Source organism: Monodon monoceros, unplaced genomic scaffold, assembly GCF_005190385.1.
Source record: "Monodon monoceros isolate NGI ecotype Baffin Bay Population unplaced genomic scaffold, NGI_Narwhal_1 Super_Scaffold_4, whole genome shotgun sequence".
In the NCBI taxonomy this organism is placed as follows: Eukaryota; Metazoa; Chordata; class Mammalia; order Artiodactyla; family Monodontidae; genus Monodon; species Monodon monoceros.
The window spans coordinates 19,313,647-19,332,660 of NW_021703781.1; the positions used below are offsets into that span (position 1 = coordinate 19,313,647).

Below are 19,014 nucleotides of genomic sequence, written 5' to 3' on the forward strand. Positions count from 1 at the left end.
CTCAACCTGAAGGATTCAGTTTCCAAGCAGGAAAAGATGTGTCTGGGTAGAAGGAATTGATTAATAAAGAGAAAGTAAGAAGACAAAGTACAAGGATCAGAACTAGGGAAATAAGAACGGGAAAGAAAGAAAATAACATTCTAGGTAATGTTTTTAAGCAAAAAAATGACAAAAATATTTGGATATGTACAATGTGAAAAATGATCTCAAGGTATTATCAGGACTAGAAGATTAATGGTGATTGATAACAAATAGGAAAGTTGGGGGCCGAGGACAGACATGAAAAAGAAGACAAGAAAGCAGTATATGAATTACAGAGCTTGAACTGAGGACAGAAGTCCAGGTATAAACATCCAAGAGCTTGCTAGAGAAGTAATGAGTCAGCAATGAAGATTTAAATAGAATTAGTTATCTGTACAGAGGTGACCATTGAAACAATAAAGATAGATGAGCTATTCTGGATGTTTACGGGAAGAGCAGAGGACCAAAGTCTGGCTAGGCCTTAAAAAAATCAGCACAGATAGGTAGGAGGAGGAAGACATGAATCAGCAAGATACCTGAAAAGGGAAAGTTGCCTCAGCTAAGAGTTCGCATGTCACAACTAAAGATCCCGCATGCAGCACCAAAGATCCCGTGTGCCGCAACTAAGACCCAGTGCAGCCAAATAAATAAATAAATATTTTTTAAAAAAAGAGTCAGTGGGTGTAGAATATAGCTTATGAAGTAAGTGGAAAAGAGAAGACAGATTTTAAAGATCTAAATTGGAAGTAAATAATAAAGAAAAGGGGCAGTAAAACCAAGAAGAGAATCAGAATAGCTAGAGGTGATCATGTCTCTGCAAATGAACAAGGTTCTGCAGCCATGTTTCTAAAAGTAAACTACACACCTTTTTTTTTTTTTAATATTTAGTTATTTATTTGGCTGTGTCAGGTCTTAGTTGTGGCATGCGGGATCACTCTTGCCATGTGCGGGATCTTTTAGATGTGGCCTTCGGGATCTTTAGTTGTGGCATGCGAACTCTTAGTTGCGGCATGTGGGATCTAGTTCCCTGACCAGGGATTGAACGCGGGCCCCCTGCATTGGGAGCACGGAGTCTTAGGCACTGGACCGCCAGGGAAGTCCCTACACCTTTTTCCCTTTACTTTCAGTCTAGTATGATCTGCTCCCACAAGTATACTGAATCTGCCTTCACAAAAGTAACCTTCATTGTGAAATCCGATGAATACCTTACTTTTCAGTACTTATCTTACTTTGAGTTTTCTTTTTCCATTGGATACTCTTTTTTGAGCCTTTGTGACACTACGATTTCCTGTTGTCTTCCTGTTTTTCAGGATACTCCTCAGTCACAGAGAGCTTCCCTTCCTCCTGTTCCTGAAAAGTTCCTGCTTCTTAGTATTCCAGCCCTTTTTTAATCTCATCTATCCAATCTCTCTTGGTCTACAGAGATTCTCTACAGCCAACTTTCCAATTACACTTTCCACCTAATTTATCTATGTCCCTAATACACTTATATTAATATAAAACTCCCTTGCATTGCTACTGTCTTAATAAGAGTATAGGCTTCTTGGGACTTCCCTGGTGGCACAGTGATTGAGAATCCTCCTGCCAATGCAGGGACACGGGTTCAAACCCTGGTCCGGGAAGATCCCACATGCCGCAGAGCAACTAAGCCCGTGAGCCACAACTACTGAAGCCTGCGAGCCTAGTGCCTGTGCTCCGCAACAAGAGAAGCCACCACAATGAGAAGCCCCCGCACTGCAACAAAGAGTAGCCCCGACTCGCTGCAACTAGAGAAAGCCTGCATGCAGCAACAAAGACCCAAGGCAGCCAAAAAAAAAAGAAAAGAGTATAGGCTTCTTGAGGCAATACTTTTGTTTTTCCTTCAGTGAAACTCCCAATGCCTAGCATACTGACTGGCACAAAGTAGGCCTTCAAGATTTAGTGCAAGAGAAGTTGTACCTACACACACACACACACACACACACACACACACACACACACAATAAATGGCTCAAATTTCAGAAAACTCATACAGGCAATTCATGAGGAAATATGGATGAAAACTATAGTGTTTCTTTCTAGCTTTCTTTTTCCTTTCTTTTAAAATCCACAGAAATTGAGTAGGTTCAAACTAATTTGGTCAATTTGGCACGAAGTTATTTATAATATGCTTAAAGTGCAGGCACACTGGAAAAACTGTATTAAATTAATATTTATATTTTGCAAGGGATCCTGTGTTTTAATAATCTATTAGAAAAAATAAGACAACTAACCAATGCTAAAAATCAGTATTGGATAAATGTAATTTAACTTAATTTAAGTTGATGAACAAACTTACGATATTGTCTGTGCTATTGCTCCAGCAACACCACCACAAAGTAAGTTTATGTGAGTTTTCAAAACTAAGACATTAGGATTGTCTGATGAAGGTCTGCCAAGAAGGGTAGGAGCATGGGAAAGCCCAACACTCTTTAAGGTACCAAAAGTAAAAAATGAAACACCTGAAAAACAAAATATAAATTCACCACAATGCTTAACAGAGATGTGAGCTGTGAGAAGACACCATTCTTACATAATAACCAATTAACTCAATTGGTTATTATCAACCAATTAACTCAAGGGACTAACTATGCATTTCCTGATTTCCAATGTTTGGCTTAATTAATGTTTACAAATAACCTAAAGGTAACAAAATTACCACCTATAAAAAATTATACATTGGTTTTTCACACACTAACATAATGTTCAGTTCACTGAATAAAGGTAGTAGTTGAGTATAATGCCACCTTATACATGAATAGAATTGAACAGTTTTCCAAGGTTTTACATAAGTAAAAGTTAAATTAATGATTAGTAACCTTACGTAAACATGACATATTTACAATAACAATGATGGTGATAATGTAAGGTAGAGGCAAGAAATTCAAAAGTGATAAAGCATTGTTATTTCAATTCAATGTCTAATGTTGTCTTCCAGGAAGAGTTATGACAATGAGAGACTCACCAGATGCATGGAATCTAATGAATACTGAATTAAGTTATTGATAATGTGCAGTTGGTGCTGGCTGAATATTTACACAATTTTATAATAAAAGGATTAAAGTCATACATTAAAAAAATTAGCAGAACTCAAGTATACTTATCAACTAAATATTACTCAAGATATCTTGATATCTACTGAATTTTAAAAACATACTGTAAAAGATACTTGATTCTTAAGAACAAATAAGCACTAACAAAAATTCAGTCTAGGATAACACCTCAATATATGCATTTATTCTTGGTATAAAATTCTTACGATCTTATAGTATTTTATAATGATGCTATACAACTTTAGAATATTCATATACTTTTTTTTAAAGAAGTGGTTTTTATTTTTTAATTTTTAATTTTATTTATATATTTTTGGTTGCATTGGGTTTTCGTTGCTGCACATGGGCCTTCTCTAGATGCAGCGAGTGGGGGCTACTCTTTGTTGCAGTGCACAGGCTTCTCATTGCAGTGGCTTCTCCTGTTGCAGAGCACGGGCTCTAGGCACGCGGGCCCCAGCAGTTGTGGCACATGGGCTAAGTAGTTGCGGCTCGCGGGCTCTAGAGCACAGGCTCAGTAGTTGTGGTGCACAGGCTTAGCTGCTCCGCGGCGTGTGAGATCCTCCCAGAGCAGGGCTCAAACCCACGTCCCTTGCATTCGCAGGCAGATTCCCAACCATTGCACCACCAGGGAAGTTCCCATACACTTTTATATATGGGAAATCTATTCTATAGACTTAAATACAGAAATTTTAACCACAGGAAAAGCTCACAACAAGGAAATTCATAGCAAATTAAACACAAGCAGAAAAAAAATAGAAATACCTTAATTATGCAGAATGGTATTCACTGAAATATGACACAATTAATAAAAATGTGAATACTATTCAGAAATATGAAAAACATTTGGGAAATGGGAAAAAATTAAGAAACAAAATTATATACAAGCTATAACTATGTAAAAAATGTATTTCAAAAGCAAAACTGAAAACTGAAAACAAAAAAAATTAGAAAGAGAAAAAAATATAGTAAAAAAACTAAAGAGTTCTGATTCCAGCATAATGGCAGTCTAGGTATTCTGAGGGACTTTGTCATTGCAGAACAACGATATCCACTGCTAGGCTTACAAAAAGGAAGAGAAGGTTTCCAAGAATCCCTAGCAGCACCACCTTCCAAAAATATAATATGGGGCCCACTTGGGAAATGTGGCCCATGAGAGAGTTGGAGTGACTCTACATTTTGATGGCAATAGCAGCCAAGCCATTGAGACAGATCCTGCCACTGGGCTACAGAAGATGGAATCATTGGGTCAGAAACTCAGAGGTTAAGATCAAGTAATGGACTCATAATTAAAGACCGCTCAAAAGAAGCCACAAGAAATAAAACAAACAACAAACTAACTAACTAAATAAAGGCCATCAAGCATAGGAGGAAGCAAATAAACTTATATATTTATAAAATATTGCGGGGGGGCTAAGGATTCAGAAAAATAAGCAAACAAGATAAGAAAGGAATAAAAAGAAACGTATAAAGAAAAACAGGGCTTCCCTGGTGGTGCAGTGGTTAAGAATCCGCCTGCCAATGCAGGGGACACAGGTTCGAGCCCTGATCCTGGAAAATCTCACATGCTGCGGAGCAGCTAAGCCAGTGCGCCACAACTACTGAGCCTACACTCTTGAGCCCATGAACCACAACTACTGAGCGTGCGTGCCACAACTACTGAAGCCCGTGCACCTAGAGCCCGAGCTCCGCAACAACAGAAGCCACCACAATGAGAAACCCGCACACCGCAAGGAAGAGCAGCCCCCACTTGCCGCAATTAGAGAAAACCTGTGTGCAGCAACGAAGGCCCAATGCAGCCAAAAATAAATAAATAAAACAAATAAATTTATTAAAAAGAATAAAAAAAAGAAAAACAAGTGGAAATCAATAGCAAGGTAAAGAAACAAGTCCAAATATATCAATAACCACAATAACAATTAAGTATACTGTCAATTAAAAGATTTTACTGACCAGATTAAAGAAATACCCAGCTATATATATATATAATGATTACAAAATAAATATCTAAAACAAAAACATGACAAAGTAGAAAATGAAAGGATGAAAAAAGATATCCCAGGCAAATATTAACTTGGATCTGGGCCAAAAAAATTATGAATGGGGGGAATTTGAACAATGACAATATACTAGATGATATTAAGAAAGTTTCATAATGGTAAGACAAATACCATAAGATATCACTTATATGTGGAATCTAAAATATGACACAAATGAACCTATCTATGAAACAGAAACAGAATCATGAACATAGAGAACAGACTGGTGGTTGCCAAGGAAGAGGGGGCTGGGGGAGAGATGGAATGGGAGGTTGGGGTGAGCAGATGTAAGCTTTTATATATAGAATGGATAAACAGCAAGGTCCTACTGTCTAGCACAGAGAACTGTATTCAATATCCTATGATAAACCACAATGGAAAAGAATATATATATTAAAAAAAAGAATGTTGGGTTTCCCTAGTGGCGCAGTGGTTAAGGGTCTGCTTGCCAATGCAGGGGACACAGGTTCGAGCTCTGGTCTGGGAAGATCCCACATGCTGCGGAGCAACTAAGCCCATACGCCACAACTACTGAGCCTGCGCTCTAGAGCCCGCGAGCCTCAACTACTGAAGCCCACGTGCCACAACTACTGAAGCCTGCGCGCCTAGATCCCGTGCTCTGTGACAAGAGAAGCCATCGCAATGAGAAGCCCACACACTGCAACGAAGAGTAGCCCCTGCTCACTGCAACTAGAGAAAGCCCGCACGTAGCAATGAAGACCCAACGCAGCCAAAAATAAATAAACAAAATAAATAAATTTATAAAATCAGTAACGAGCCAAAATGCCAAGTATCATCACTTTTATTGACTACTGCACTGTAGGTCCTTAGCTGCTACAGTAAGATAAGATAAACATAAATAGACAAAGAAATAAAGATTTGAACAGAAGTAAGAAAAATGATGTTATTTGCACAGGATGTGATGGTCCACACAGAAAATCCAAAGCATTTACAAGTAGCATGGTAGCTGGCTATCATATCAACAAGTAGAATAATGGCTAGCTATAAAATCATATAAAAATTAAATCAAGCAATAAACTGAAAATGTAATTTTCTAAAAGACACAACAAAACTTATAAGAGGTCTATGAATATATCTAACAAAAACGTCCAAGATCTGTATGCTATTTCATTCAGAATTCCAGCAAGGATTTTTGTGCAACATCAAAAAATGATTCTAAAATGCACATGGGGGCTTCCCTGGTGGCGCAGTGGTTGAGAGTCCGCCTGCCGATGCAGGGGACACGGGTTCGTGCCCCGGTCCGGGAAGATCCCACATGCCGCGGAGCGGCTGGGCCCATGAGCCATGGCCGCTGAGCCTGCGCGTCCGGAGCCTGTGCTCCACAACGGAAGAGGCCACAACAGTGAGAGGCCCGTGTACCGCCAAAAAAAAAAAAGAAAGAAAGAAAAACGACTTACTATAAAACTACATTCTATTATTATTTTAAGAAGTAGCACTACAGATCACTGGGGAAAGGAGAAATTAATCAGTGACTATCCTTAGGGAGGAAAAAAAGTAATTCTGGACAGATTAGGGGCTTAAATATAACATGCTAAAGTTTAAAATTATTCCTACAAGAAAATGAAAAACGAAGATTTTGCCAAATTTAAAACATACCTGCATATGGAGCCATTCCTAATATAGTAGGCATCAAGCCTCTGTAAAATCCAAGGAAACCACCTTCCTTTTGAGTGAAGAAAAATTAGAAGTGAAATTACACTGGGCTTATTATGATAAATGCAAAAGAAGAAAAGCATACATTATATAGGAAAAATTATTCTGGACCCACACTGAAACACATGTGTTTTCACAATTATGATTAGTATCAGTAATTATAAGTAAAACAATAACTATTCAAAACAATGACATTCAAAACATTTGCCTAAATATAAAAGGACATGTTATAGACAAGAAAAGTAAAAATGAAATACCTTTGCATAAATTGTTTTGAATGCATGAATAATTCCCGTATAAGTATGTTCCCCTTTCACCTGGAATGCTAGGCGTACTCTAACCATATCAAGAGGGTAAGTACAGATAACTGCTGTCATACCTGAAAAGAAAGCAGAAACTTAAATGTATAAGAATCATATATTATGTGTGTGTATATATATATATATATATACCTTTCCTATCATTAGTAATGCTCTCAAATTATATAGTAACGACGAAAACCCAATGAAATCAAAGTAATATTACTGACAGAATTATATCATAATATTATCAGCTGAAAAACTTGTAAGTAAAAGGGTCAGTTTGTAAAATCTTTTCAAGTTCTTCCCACTGTGAAGTTATAATGTTAGCACCAAAATAGTACAGTATTAGTGGATCATGTTAGTATTTTTAAAATTCTATTACTATTCACAGGTAAGACATGAGAAAAGAAAAACTGACTATCTCCAAAGCACTAGGCAGGATATTTGACTTTTTCCTTATTTTCTCTAATCCTAAAATGGAGAGATGCTTAACCTACCTAAGGAATTCTTTTAAAAATAAAATAAAGGCATTTTTTAAAAAAATTAAAAGCATGATCACTATTTTCTTTTTAAAATTTAGGTAAGGGTAATTCCCTGGTGGTTCAGTGGTTAGGACTCCATGCTCTCACTGTCAAGGGCCTGGGTTCAATCCCTGGTCAGGGAACAAAGATCCTGCCAGCAGAGCAGCTAGGCCAAAATAAAAAACAAAACATACAGGAATTCAATAAATAAATAAATAAATAAAATTTACATAAATTTGTTACTGACTAAACATAATAAAAATATAAATGTCCAAGGTCATAGAAACAATTTATTTTAGGAATAAAATCTCCTGATAAATTTAGTATTAAGTTCTAGATTTTCATCAATATATGATTTCAAATTCCATAAAATATCCAGATGAATTTTTTTAATATGTATTTATTTATTTGCTCATCTGTTTACTTATTTATTTATTTATGGCTGCGTTGGGTATTCCTTGCTGCGCGGGGCTTTCTCCAGTTGCGGTGAGTGGGGGCTACTCTTCGTGGCGGTGTGTGGGCTTCTCATTGCGCTGGCTTCTTTTTTTTTTTTTTTTTTTTTTGCGGTATGCGGGCCTCTCACTGTTGTGGCCTCTCCCGTTGCGGAGCACAGGCTCTGGACGTGCAGGCTCAGCGGCCATGGTTCATGGGCCTAGCCGCTCCACAGCATGTGGGATCTTCCCAGACCGGGGCATGAACCCGTGTACCCTGCATCGGCAGGCGGATTCTCAACCACTGCGCCACTAGGGAAGTCCCCCAGCTGAATTTTTATTTGCATCTTTTTTACTGAGGTATAGTTATGTATCAGTTATTTTTAAAATTAAAAATAATCTTCTATTTTTGTAAAGTACCAAAGAAATATATGCTCAAGGTAAAAAAATTAGAAAATAATTTTTAAATATACATATTCATCCTCCAGAAATAACCACCTAAAAATATAATATTACAAACCTTTTATACAGGGGCATTTACACACATCTAAACACATACACACATTTAAAACATGACAATGGGTTTCGCTGGTGGCGCAGTGGTTAAGAATCCACCTGTCAACGCAGGGGACACGGGTTTGAGCCCTGGTCCGGTAAGATCCCACATGCTGCAGAGCAACTAAGCCCGTGCGCGACAACTACTGAGCCTGCGCTCTTGAGCCCGTGAACCACAACTGCTGAGCCTGTGTGCCACAACTACTGAAGTCCACATGCCTAGAGTCCATGCTCTGCCAACAACAGAAGCCACCACAGAGAAGCCTGCACACCACAATGAAGAGTAGCACCCGCTCACTGCAACCAGAGAAAAGCCCGCGTGCAGCAACAAAGACCCAACGCAGCCAAAAATAAAATAAATTTATTTTAAAAAAATACATGATAATGGTGTAATTCTATTTTGTAGTAATTTTTCCTACTTTACATTATATTGTGAACATCTTTCCACATGAGAAAAACATTACCTGGATGTACTATAATTTATTTAAACAATCCTCTTAGACATTTAGGTTGTCTCCATTATTTGCTACATGATATTGTAATAGTAAACAGTGCTTTGATGAATGTCCTTATAACTAAATACTTCATTATGGATAAATTCCTAAAATAAAATTATTAGGACAATGCATAAGGCTTTTAACAGAAACTGCCTTCCAGAATGATTGTGCTGATTTATAATGTCATCTGTTAGAATATAAGTCCTATTTCTCTAACTCATCAGAAGTATTAGATAATTATTAGACAAGCAGAATATTCAATTATTAGATAATTTTTCCAACATTGGATGGGCAAAAAAACACTCTGTTATTTTGGTTTGTTTCTCATATGACATTCTTTTTCTTTTTTGGGGGGGGCGCGGGCAGTTTTGTAACGTTCTTTGACAATCAGTGGTCAGTTCCCTTCCACATCACCTGTGTAGATTTCTGAGAGTGGTGACAGATTTTTGAAAGTGGTTACCTCCTTGGTACATAGGTAACCAACATATAGAGCTTGTTTGGTGAATCTTCATCATCATTATGTTTTCTGGACAACTGCACACAGATATGGTAGGGGATATTCCTCATATCTTTGGCCCAGACAGCTTTGTTAAGCATAGTGTCAATGAGCACATCGGGAGTTCCCATCTCCTTGCTGGCCAATTTCTGGATCTCTTTGAGTACCTGAGGGGCACACACTTGAAGTCCACTCCAGGGATGTGCTTGTGAATGTTAGTGGTGTACTCCCTGGTCACGACCTGGTTGGTGAGCAGATCGACGCTTCGTCTCACCACCCTTCTTTGCAGGAACCATCCTGCCAGGCCCAGGTTGGAAAGGAAGAGCTTGAGGTATTGTCAAGACTTTCTTTTTCTCTGTAGGCTTTTAACATGATAATTTCATCTTTTTATTAGTCTTACCAAATGAAAATATAATTTTTTTGCCACAACTTTGGCCTACAATAGCATACTAGGCATAAAAGTGGCAATTTAAGTGATTTCTGTATTCTTAACCTAATTTAACTTTTTAGTTTTAATTTTTTTGACATTTTATTATTATTACTATCATTATTATTATTATTATTTTGGCTGTACCACATGGCTTGTGGGATCTTAGTTCCCTCTCCAGGGATCGAACCTGTGCCCCCTGCAGTGGAAGCACAGAGTCCTAACCACTGGACTGCCAGGGAAGTCCCAGTGTTAAATTTTTAGTATTTGTTTAATATTATTTAAATAGACCTGAGATACCTTACCCCACTTACTTAGCAAATGCTGCTGTAACTTGCATCCATTTTTATTAGCCCAAACTTAAATCTATACTAATTTTCAGAGCTTCTGCCACTCTCCCAAAAATATAAATCAGTTCGCCACTCCTTATACATGGATTAGAAAACAATGTTCTTTATGTTATTATCTAGGTATCTCTCATGGCATCTCTACCTGGGTGATTATAACATTATCTCTGAGCTAAAAATCTACACAGCTAATATACTGTTAATACTTTAATGCAAACAAATGCAACCCTTCATTCTCTTTTCCCCGCTTAGTTCTCTCTTGAGAATGACCTCAATTACTTTAGACAATGAGCCTAAAGTCAGTTTGAATATGTTTAATTTTAAAAGCAAGGAATACTTTGTATCAAGATTAGCCTAATGGTACTCCGAACAGGTTAGACTCATAGAAGAAAGGCTGATTTATGATTCACTTATCTGTGATTTAGCTGTAAGTGATATTTTAAACCTTCCTTTTTTTAGTTTGCACATAACAATAAAGACTGTCTACTAATGTGCCAAGCACACCATACCAGGCACTTTACAAATACCACCTCTAATCCTCAAATACCAAGTACCACCAACAATCCTACAAGGTAGAAAATTGAGGCTCAAAGTAGTTAAGTGAGTTGTAATTCACAGTTTCTGTATCACAGAGTAGGATTTGAGACTAAATTTTCTGACTCATAGCACAACATATATTGTTTTCCCTGTAATTTTCTTTTCTCAAACATTTACTTAGTACTTTTAAATTTTTAGTTCAGAAATTCCATCAGTTCAGTGATTAGAAATGTCAGTCCCTCATTTCAGCCAATTTGATTTTGAGCTGTACATCTGAGCCATTTGTTTTCAAGCTATTCATTTTCAAACTTGTTTTTTATTTAACTTGTTTTTTATCTATTGGTATTCAAACCAGCCATGTCTGGCAGCCAAGGCAGTGACTCTTCTAAATGGCCTCTTTGAAGCTGAATCTAAACTAATACAGTACAAATGTGATGTTCCTAAGACAAGGTCTGGCAATAATATCACATTTAAGTCACAGCAAATACCTTATTATCCAGATATTTATAAAACTACATATTTCGCAGCTTGGTTTAATTTTTTGCAGCTTGTGCTAAATATTTTGCAAGGGAAAATTTTACAAAATAAAATGAGGAGAAATTATCTATAAACTAGTTCCATGTTTATTGAAAATGGTTCATATTAAGGAGTTTAACAAATATAGAAAAGAATCAAAAGGCTGACCATTTTAAGGCTTGATCATCCTGACACAATTTGAACATCAGATTTTGCTAGGATTTGCCCAGATCATCACTATTCATTTTATTTTTTTATGCTTCTGTACATTTTTACAAATCCCATATTTTTTTTCTACTCCCTCTCTGGATCACTTTCGTCTTGCCTCTCCTATTTGTTCTCCCGACTCCATTTATTTCTTCTTTCCTTCTCACATGCTCCAAGCCTTCTCATTGTCTTCTTACTGGTTTCAAGTGGCTTAACATGAAATAACTGAATTAACAAGGTGATCAAAATGGTAAATTGGTAGAAAATGGAAATGGAAAATGGAAATTTCTGGACATCCAGAAATTTCTAAAGGTAAAGGAGGCATTAGTTTAAAAGCTGTAAGACCATGAGTCAGGCTGAGGAACTGGCATAACCTAATTGTACATCAGAGAATGGTAAAAATAATGCCAATGATTACTATAATGCTAAACTGATGATCTAGTTTTACAATTTTTCGGCCAGTTTACTTCACTATGTTTTTATATGGTATATTTCTTTTGAATTTGAGCAATCAAATCTTCCTAAAGAAAAACAAAACCTTTCAACCAGGATGTTTAAAACTTTCAAAGTTTGGGCTTCCCTGGTGGCACAGTGGTTGAGAGTCCGCCTGCCGATGCAGGAGACGCGGGTTCGTGCCCCGGTCTGGGAGGATCCCACATGCCGCGGAGCGGCTGGGCCCATGAGCCATGGCCGCTGGGCCTGCACGTCCAGAGCCTGTGCTCCGCAACGGGAGAGGCCACGACAGTGAGAGGCCCGCGTACCGCAAAAAAACAAACAAACAAAAAAAAACAGCTTACAAAGTTTTTTGTTGTTGCTGTTGTTCACTATTTCTAAAAACAACTCAGTGATTTAAATGTAATTTTAAAATTTAGAATTTAGCAAGAAGATTTTTAATAATTTTGTACTCCGATAAATCTTGAAAACTCCTTAAGATTTTAAATGTTTTTTTTAAAAAAGAAGATTTTAAATGTTTATTTATCCTTGGAATAAGTGGGAGGTGAGAACTATTCTTCTGATAGTCATATTTTACCCTTCACTCTAAGTATAAAATTATGAAGCCCTCTACAGGCTGGATTTAGACTTTCAAAAGCCGTAAAAGTCTAAAAGCCCTAAATACAGAAAAGATTATGACATCTTATACTGTTCAAACGAAAAACAATAATGCACTGTAAAGTAAGTTTGAGGATATCCAACTAAGTTCTTTTTTTTAAACATTTATTTATTTATTTATTTGGCTGCGCTGGGTCTTAGTTGCAGCACGCGGGATCTTTTAGTTGCGGCATGTGGGATCTAGTTCTCTGACCAGGAATCAAACCTGGGCCCCCTGCATTGGGAGTGCAGAGTCTTAGCCACTGGACCACCAGGAAAGCCCCTCCAACTAAGTTCTGATTCACTTCATGATGACTATGTCAATGCTTTTTAAAAATACCACACCATTAAGTTCCTTTTTCTCCACACTCTCTCCAGAATTTATTATTTATAGACTTTTTGATAATAGCCATTCTGACTGGTGTGAGGTGATACCTCATTGTGGTTTTGATTTGCGCTTCTCTAATAATTAGCGATGTTCAGCATCTTTTCATTTGCCTGTTGGCCATCTGGATGTCTTCTTTGGAGAAATGTCTATTTAGGTCTTCTGCCCATTTTTTGACTGGGCTGTTCATTTTCTGAGGAATAAGGAATTCAAGTGGCTGGCTCAAGAAATGTAACAAGACACGGGCATGGAAAGTTTAATAACATTCCCCCATACTTATGGAGGACCTCAGATCTTTCAGAATGTTTTCACAGAATTCCTTACTCTGACCCTTAGAACTAAGAAAGAAAGGGAGTTGAAAAATCATAAGTTCTACTTTAACAAATGGATAAATGAATTATGGCAGGCTCAGAAGACCTGCCCATAGTCAAAGGACATGTATGTAATGGAGGCCAGCCACGATCCCAGGCAGTAAGTGTTCTGTCCATTTGACCTCCCAGCCTTACGCCAAGCACTAAACTAGAGTAGACCAGAAATGGCCACAAGCAGAACTCAGCTCATTGCTTCTGGTTTCTGACAACTTCCTTCTTTTTCCTCTTCTCTATCCTGTCACTCTTAGTTTCATAGGAACTGGCAGATCAAGATTTATTTCAAACAAGTGAAACATACAGAAAGAAAGGAGAAGGCCTTCCTTAAATATACAAACCTTGATTCTCAGTCTCTAGTTTTTCCTTTTTGAATGACTGAGATTCAACATGTACTGGATTGTAGTTGTAGGATGAGGGAAAAGGTTGAAGTTCAAAAAAGCTTTAAAATAAGCTCTGTTGAAATGATCATGAAAAACATACCATTTTTAATTTTGGCAAATATAAAATTTCCAAACTTATGTTCAAAGACCACCAAAAGTACAGAAGCAAAGATATCAGATATAAATAAAATTAACCAGAACATTTATTTCAACTGTTTAAAATCATAAAAGCAAAATGTAAATTATAATTACTTAAACCTGGTAATAAAAAGAGAAATATTGGTTAATGGAAGCACTAGTCTTATCTATAATAGCTAGAATTTTTTTAAACTATTTTCTTTAAAAATTAAAATTTATACTTGAAGTTCCTTTGGTTTATTATTATTTTCTAGTGTATATTGAAACCTTGATGTTAACACATCTTTCATTTCAGAAATATGAACACGCTAGTCAAGAAATAATCAAGTGCCACAAAAAGGAAATAATACAAAGTCTTTAGGATTTTACTCATATTCATAATCCTACGTCATCTTTCCTACAACCCTAAAAGAAAGAATTTGACCTGTCACTTATAAAATCAAATTTAAGAGACAAAAAAATTTTTAAGTGATGTAAGAAATCATAAATTTTAAGATTTGGAAACTTTACTAAAATTTTCCTTCTGTAAAATGAGAGATAATCATAGCACTTTCCTCACAGTATCTTTCTGTGAACTACATGTCAAGTACTCCAAGATTACATGGCAAGTGCTCAGGTCTGTGAAGGGTACAAAGCAAGTGAACAATACATGCTAGCTAACGTTACTCACCAGCACTGCCACGCCAGTGTAAAATACTAAAATATTTCTATAGCAGTTGACAATTAGCTGTTGCTCCAGCTTCCAAGATCTCCCACATCATGACTCTGGTAGTCTCTTCCCCAACCAGAGCTCCCACCACCACCACATACTGTGTCCTGATCCAGCCATGAAAAAGTTAGTTGGAGGCTTTCAGAGCCTGTCCTATGTGTTAGTACCTCTACGGTTGGTTTGCTAAATATTTTAGATAATATTCCTGGTTACTTTTAATACTTATTGATCTTGGGTCAGTCTGCCAGAAGTCAAAAAGAGTTAAATAAACATTGCGTAAGGCAAAACCATGGATAAGGTAGGTCAGGTTGGACATTATAAATCTAGGTCCAAAAAAATCAACTGAAATCCTACAAACCTTGTGATAACCACATAGTTAAGATTTTGATATACCACCTTCCAATGGTCTTATTTCCATTAGCAGAAATAAAAACTGTTAACGTCTTGGTTTATAACCTTGCAGATGTTTCTTTAATGAATATTTACATATGTATTTACTTTTTAAAAACCAAAATATAATATAGCATATTAAACATTCTCTTTTGTAACTTCCTTTCTTTCTACATATGATGTAAACATCCTTCTCTGTCAATAAATACAATTCTACAAATGTACAAAAAAAATCTAGTACCGGAAGTATAGAATTCTGACATGGATTTTTTTTTTTATCACTCTTCTATTGCTACATACTTAAATTACCTTTTGGTGTGAGAAACAAAAAAACAATGAAAATCTAACATTTTAAAAAATAATCAATATAAAAAAAAGTTTTAGTGGAAAACATGAATAAATGTTTTTATCTTAGAAGGGGGAAGGCATTTCTCAACACAATTCAAAAAATTTTGAAGCCACAGAGGAAAAGACTAACCCATTTGGCTATGTAATATTTCTATATGGGGGGGAACTTTTGGATGATTTTTCCAAAAAAATCACAAATAAGGTTAAAAGACAAATCTAGAACTGGGAAATAAAATAATAGCAATATTTGACAGAAAAAAAAAAATAATGTCCTAATTCCCAAACTCATAAAAATGAATATTTAAAGAATAGAAACAATTCAAGGCTGAAAGTAAGAAATACAAATGGTCAATAAACATTTGAAAAGCTGACCAAGCTTACTCATAATTAATTGCCAAATACTAAAAATTTAATAAGGCCCAGTGTTGATATGGTATGTAGGGGAAAGGGCTACTGAAAGCATTAAGGAGATCAGTTGTTTGCAAAGGTCTATCAAAAATTAAATACAGGTCTTCCCTGGTGGCGCAGTGGTTGAGAGTCCGCCTGCTGATGCAGGGGACACGGGTTCGTGCCCCGGTCCGGGAAGATCCCACATGCCGCGGAGCGGCTGGGCCCGTGAGCCATGGCCGCTGAGCCTGCGCATCCGGAGCCTGTGCTCAGCAACGGGAGAGGCCACAACAGCGAGAGGCCCGCGTACCGCAAAAAAAAAAAAAAAAATTAAATACACATATCCTCTGATAAAGTAATTTCCCTTCTGAAAATTATTCTACAGATATATTCACACAAGTACAATGTGTTATTTGCAAAACAAAAATTTTAAGTATCCCAAACGTCAATCAATAGGGGACTGAGTAAATAAATAATGGGCCGTTTTTACCGTAGAATATAACACAGTTCTTCACAAAATTAAGAAAGATCTATGTACTGATACAGAAGAGAGTCCTAACATAACTATAAAAGTTCTAATCCTATAGAATAGTATTGGAAAAAGGTACACATAAGAAACTGCTAATAGTGATTGCTTCTAGGGAGCAGAACTATTTTCATTGTATAGGAATATGTATTACTGTAGTCATAATTTTTTAAATTTTTTAAAAGAAAAAAATAAACATTTCCAGAAGGAGAACTGTCAAAGGGAACGTATGATTTTCACATAGCTGTAAGTTTAGACTACTCCTTATATCTCCTACTGTAAAACACTCTGAGTTGGGATATTAACGATTTCTTGCATAATTGAGCATAGGAAGATAACAAATGTGTGCTACTTAATCAATGTCACACATATTACCTAAAGCAAATTAAGTATTTTAATAGAAAATTAATTTGCAGAAATAAAATATACCCACTCCTGTATAGCACAGGGAACTATATTCAATATCCTGTGATAAACCATAATGGAAAAGAATATTAAAAAAAAGAATGTCTCTATGTGTATAACTGAGGCACTTTGCTGTACAACAGAGATGGCACAACATTGTGAATCAACTCTACTTCAGTTAAAAACAAAAAATTACCCATTCCTCTTACCTGCCATGGACCCAGCCATTAATCTGTGTACATGACCAGAAACTCCCAGTTTTGTAGTAATTAACTAGAAACCAAAAACATCAAATTATGCACTTTTACAGAAGCAATCTTGCCAAATGTACTATATTACACATTGATGACCACAAATACTCAAAGTGTGAAAGGGAGTAGTAGGAATAAAATAATACTATAGACAGTGAAGTCTTGATACTGCTTACTTTTCATTTTAAGATACCCTATGATAATTTTTAAAAAATTATTCTTAGGATACCCTATGAAATTTAATTCATTAAACTCCTTTCTGTGTTAAGATGTTTGAGAGAATAAACTTTCAGTCAGCCAGAAAAGAGAAACTTAGTATGATGGGAAAAGCTGTTAACTTACAGCATTACTCAAAAACAGACTTTCACAATATGGTCTCACTAGTTTATTTAATAAGAAAATCCAAAGTTGCAGTGTTCCTCTCCTACAACTGAGAAACAAAAAGCATATCAAAAAGCTATTAATATTTTATGGATTTATTATTAGCTACTTGAAGGATACTTTGGCTCTTCTTCGTAAGTATAAACATAAACAATTTACTAAAAAATGACTAACAATCCTGGAACAGATAACTCCAAAACCAAGTTATATTTAAAAACTTAAACTATCACAAGCCTTAGTCTTTCAAAAAGGCATTACTTTATCCATTCATCCAAAGTAACTTTAAAGGTCAAAGCAAATGCCTTGTCAATTAAGTACGATATTCAAAGACACAAAAGAGGAAAACAAGATAAAGTTTCAAGTACCGTTTTATAATGCTCAAATGCCATAAACTGGATTGCACCATAAGGAAAAATTCGAATCATCATTGCACCATTCCCTTTATACAATCCAAGGTATCCCTCCTTTTGGGGAACAGCACGCAATGTAGAAAATACTCCTATTTTTAGAAAGATTTTTAGAAGAAAAATACTATTAAAACAGAGAAAACTACCTAAATTCAAATTTTCATGACAATCACAGATAAAGATTACTATGCCATCATTCATGATATAATTTTGCTTGAGGAATTACATGAATAGTAATTTCTGTATAACAGTTAAAGCTACTTAAAGTACATCATATGTCCAAATTATGTAAATATTCCTCATGTAAAAATATAAAACATACTACAGCAAGAACAGCTACAAATTATAGTAAATTATATTTATAATTATTGTAAATTAATTAATCTCTAGCAACCTAAAAGAATATTAATAGAAATATATTCAACATCCAGATAATACACTGTGGATGACTATCTGGAAGGACGAAGGAAGGTTTCCCAGACTGACCCAGACACCTGTGTGGTTTGTTTACGAAAGAAGCTGCTAAATAAAAGAAACAAATAAAAAACCTACCAATTAAAAAACTATTTAAATTGGGGGGCAAATTTTCATTAGTAGTACACTTTAATTAGGAATAGAGATAAACAAAGGCCTGAGTTCTGATCTGATATACTGATATGTTTATTATTCTAATAATGTCAATCACTAATCCTATTTACGTACAGACTTCTACATTCCATTATTAAACTATTTAAATTCCAATATTAAACTATTTAAATTCAGGTTCCTTTCCAAATTTTTCAAACAAAAATCAGATCAAATATGAAGGTAAATCACTGGGCTCATTTCGAATTTTAGAATTCAAGTAACCTTTTGATCCCTTAGCAGAAATCAAAACTGTAGGTACTTACTAACATCCAAGAAAAGATATACTCTAAAAGCATTTTTAATAAGCAGATATCTAAGTGGACTAATAATGTATTAAAAAGAATTCTATTTGGGTTGTTCCCTGCTGGCCTAGTAGTTAGGATTCCAGGCTTTCACTGCTGTGGTCCGGGGTCAATCCCTGGTCGGGGAACTGAGATGTCGCAAGCCACGTAGCGCGGCCAGGGGGAAAAAAAAAATAGAATTCTACTATATATATATATATATATATATATACATACATATATATATATATATATACATATATATATATATATATATACGTATATATATATATATATATATATA

At 35.8% G+C, this 19,014-nt stretch overlaps 1 protein-coding gene across 5 annotated transcripts in view; it reads right to left on the minus strand.

Annotated features, from left to right (window-relative positions):
* Window positions 1–19,014, minus strand: part of SLC25A16 (solute carrier family 25 member 16) — a 34,209-nt gene that overhangs the window by 6,279 nt on the left and 8,916 nt on the right. For 4 of the 5 annotated variants that reach the window (XM_029245085.1, XM_029245086.1, XM_029245084.1 and 1 more), the window contains exons 3-7: window positions 17,761–17,894; window positions 16,973–17,036; window positions 7,060–7,181; window positions 6,746–6,812; window positions 2,339–2,501 (exon numbers count right to left, since the gene is read on the minus strand). In XM_029245085.1, the coding sequence (XP_029100918.1) occupies window positions 2,339–2,501; window positions 6,746–6,812; window positions 7,060–7,181; window positions 16,973–17,036; window positions 17,761–17,894 (550 nt within the window). Of the gene's footprint in view, window positions 1–2,338; window positions 2,502–6,745; window positions 6,813–7,059; window positions 7,182–16,972; window positions 17,037–17,356; window positions 17,620–17,760; window positions 17,895–19,014 lie in introns of those variants that run through there. The other variant, XM_029245087.1, reaches the window with a different exon arrangement.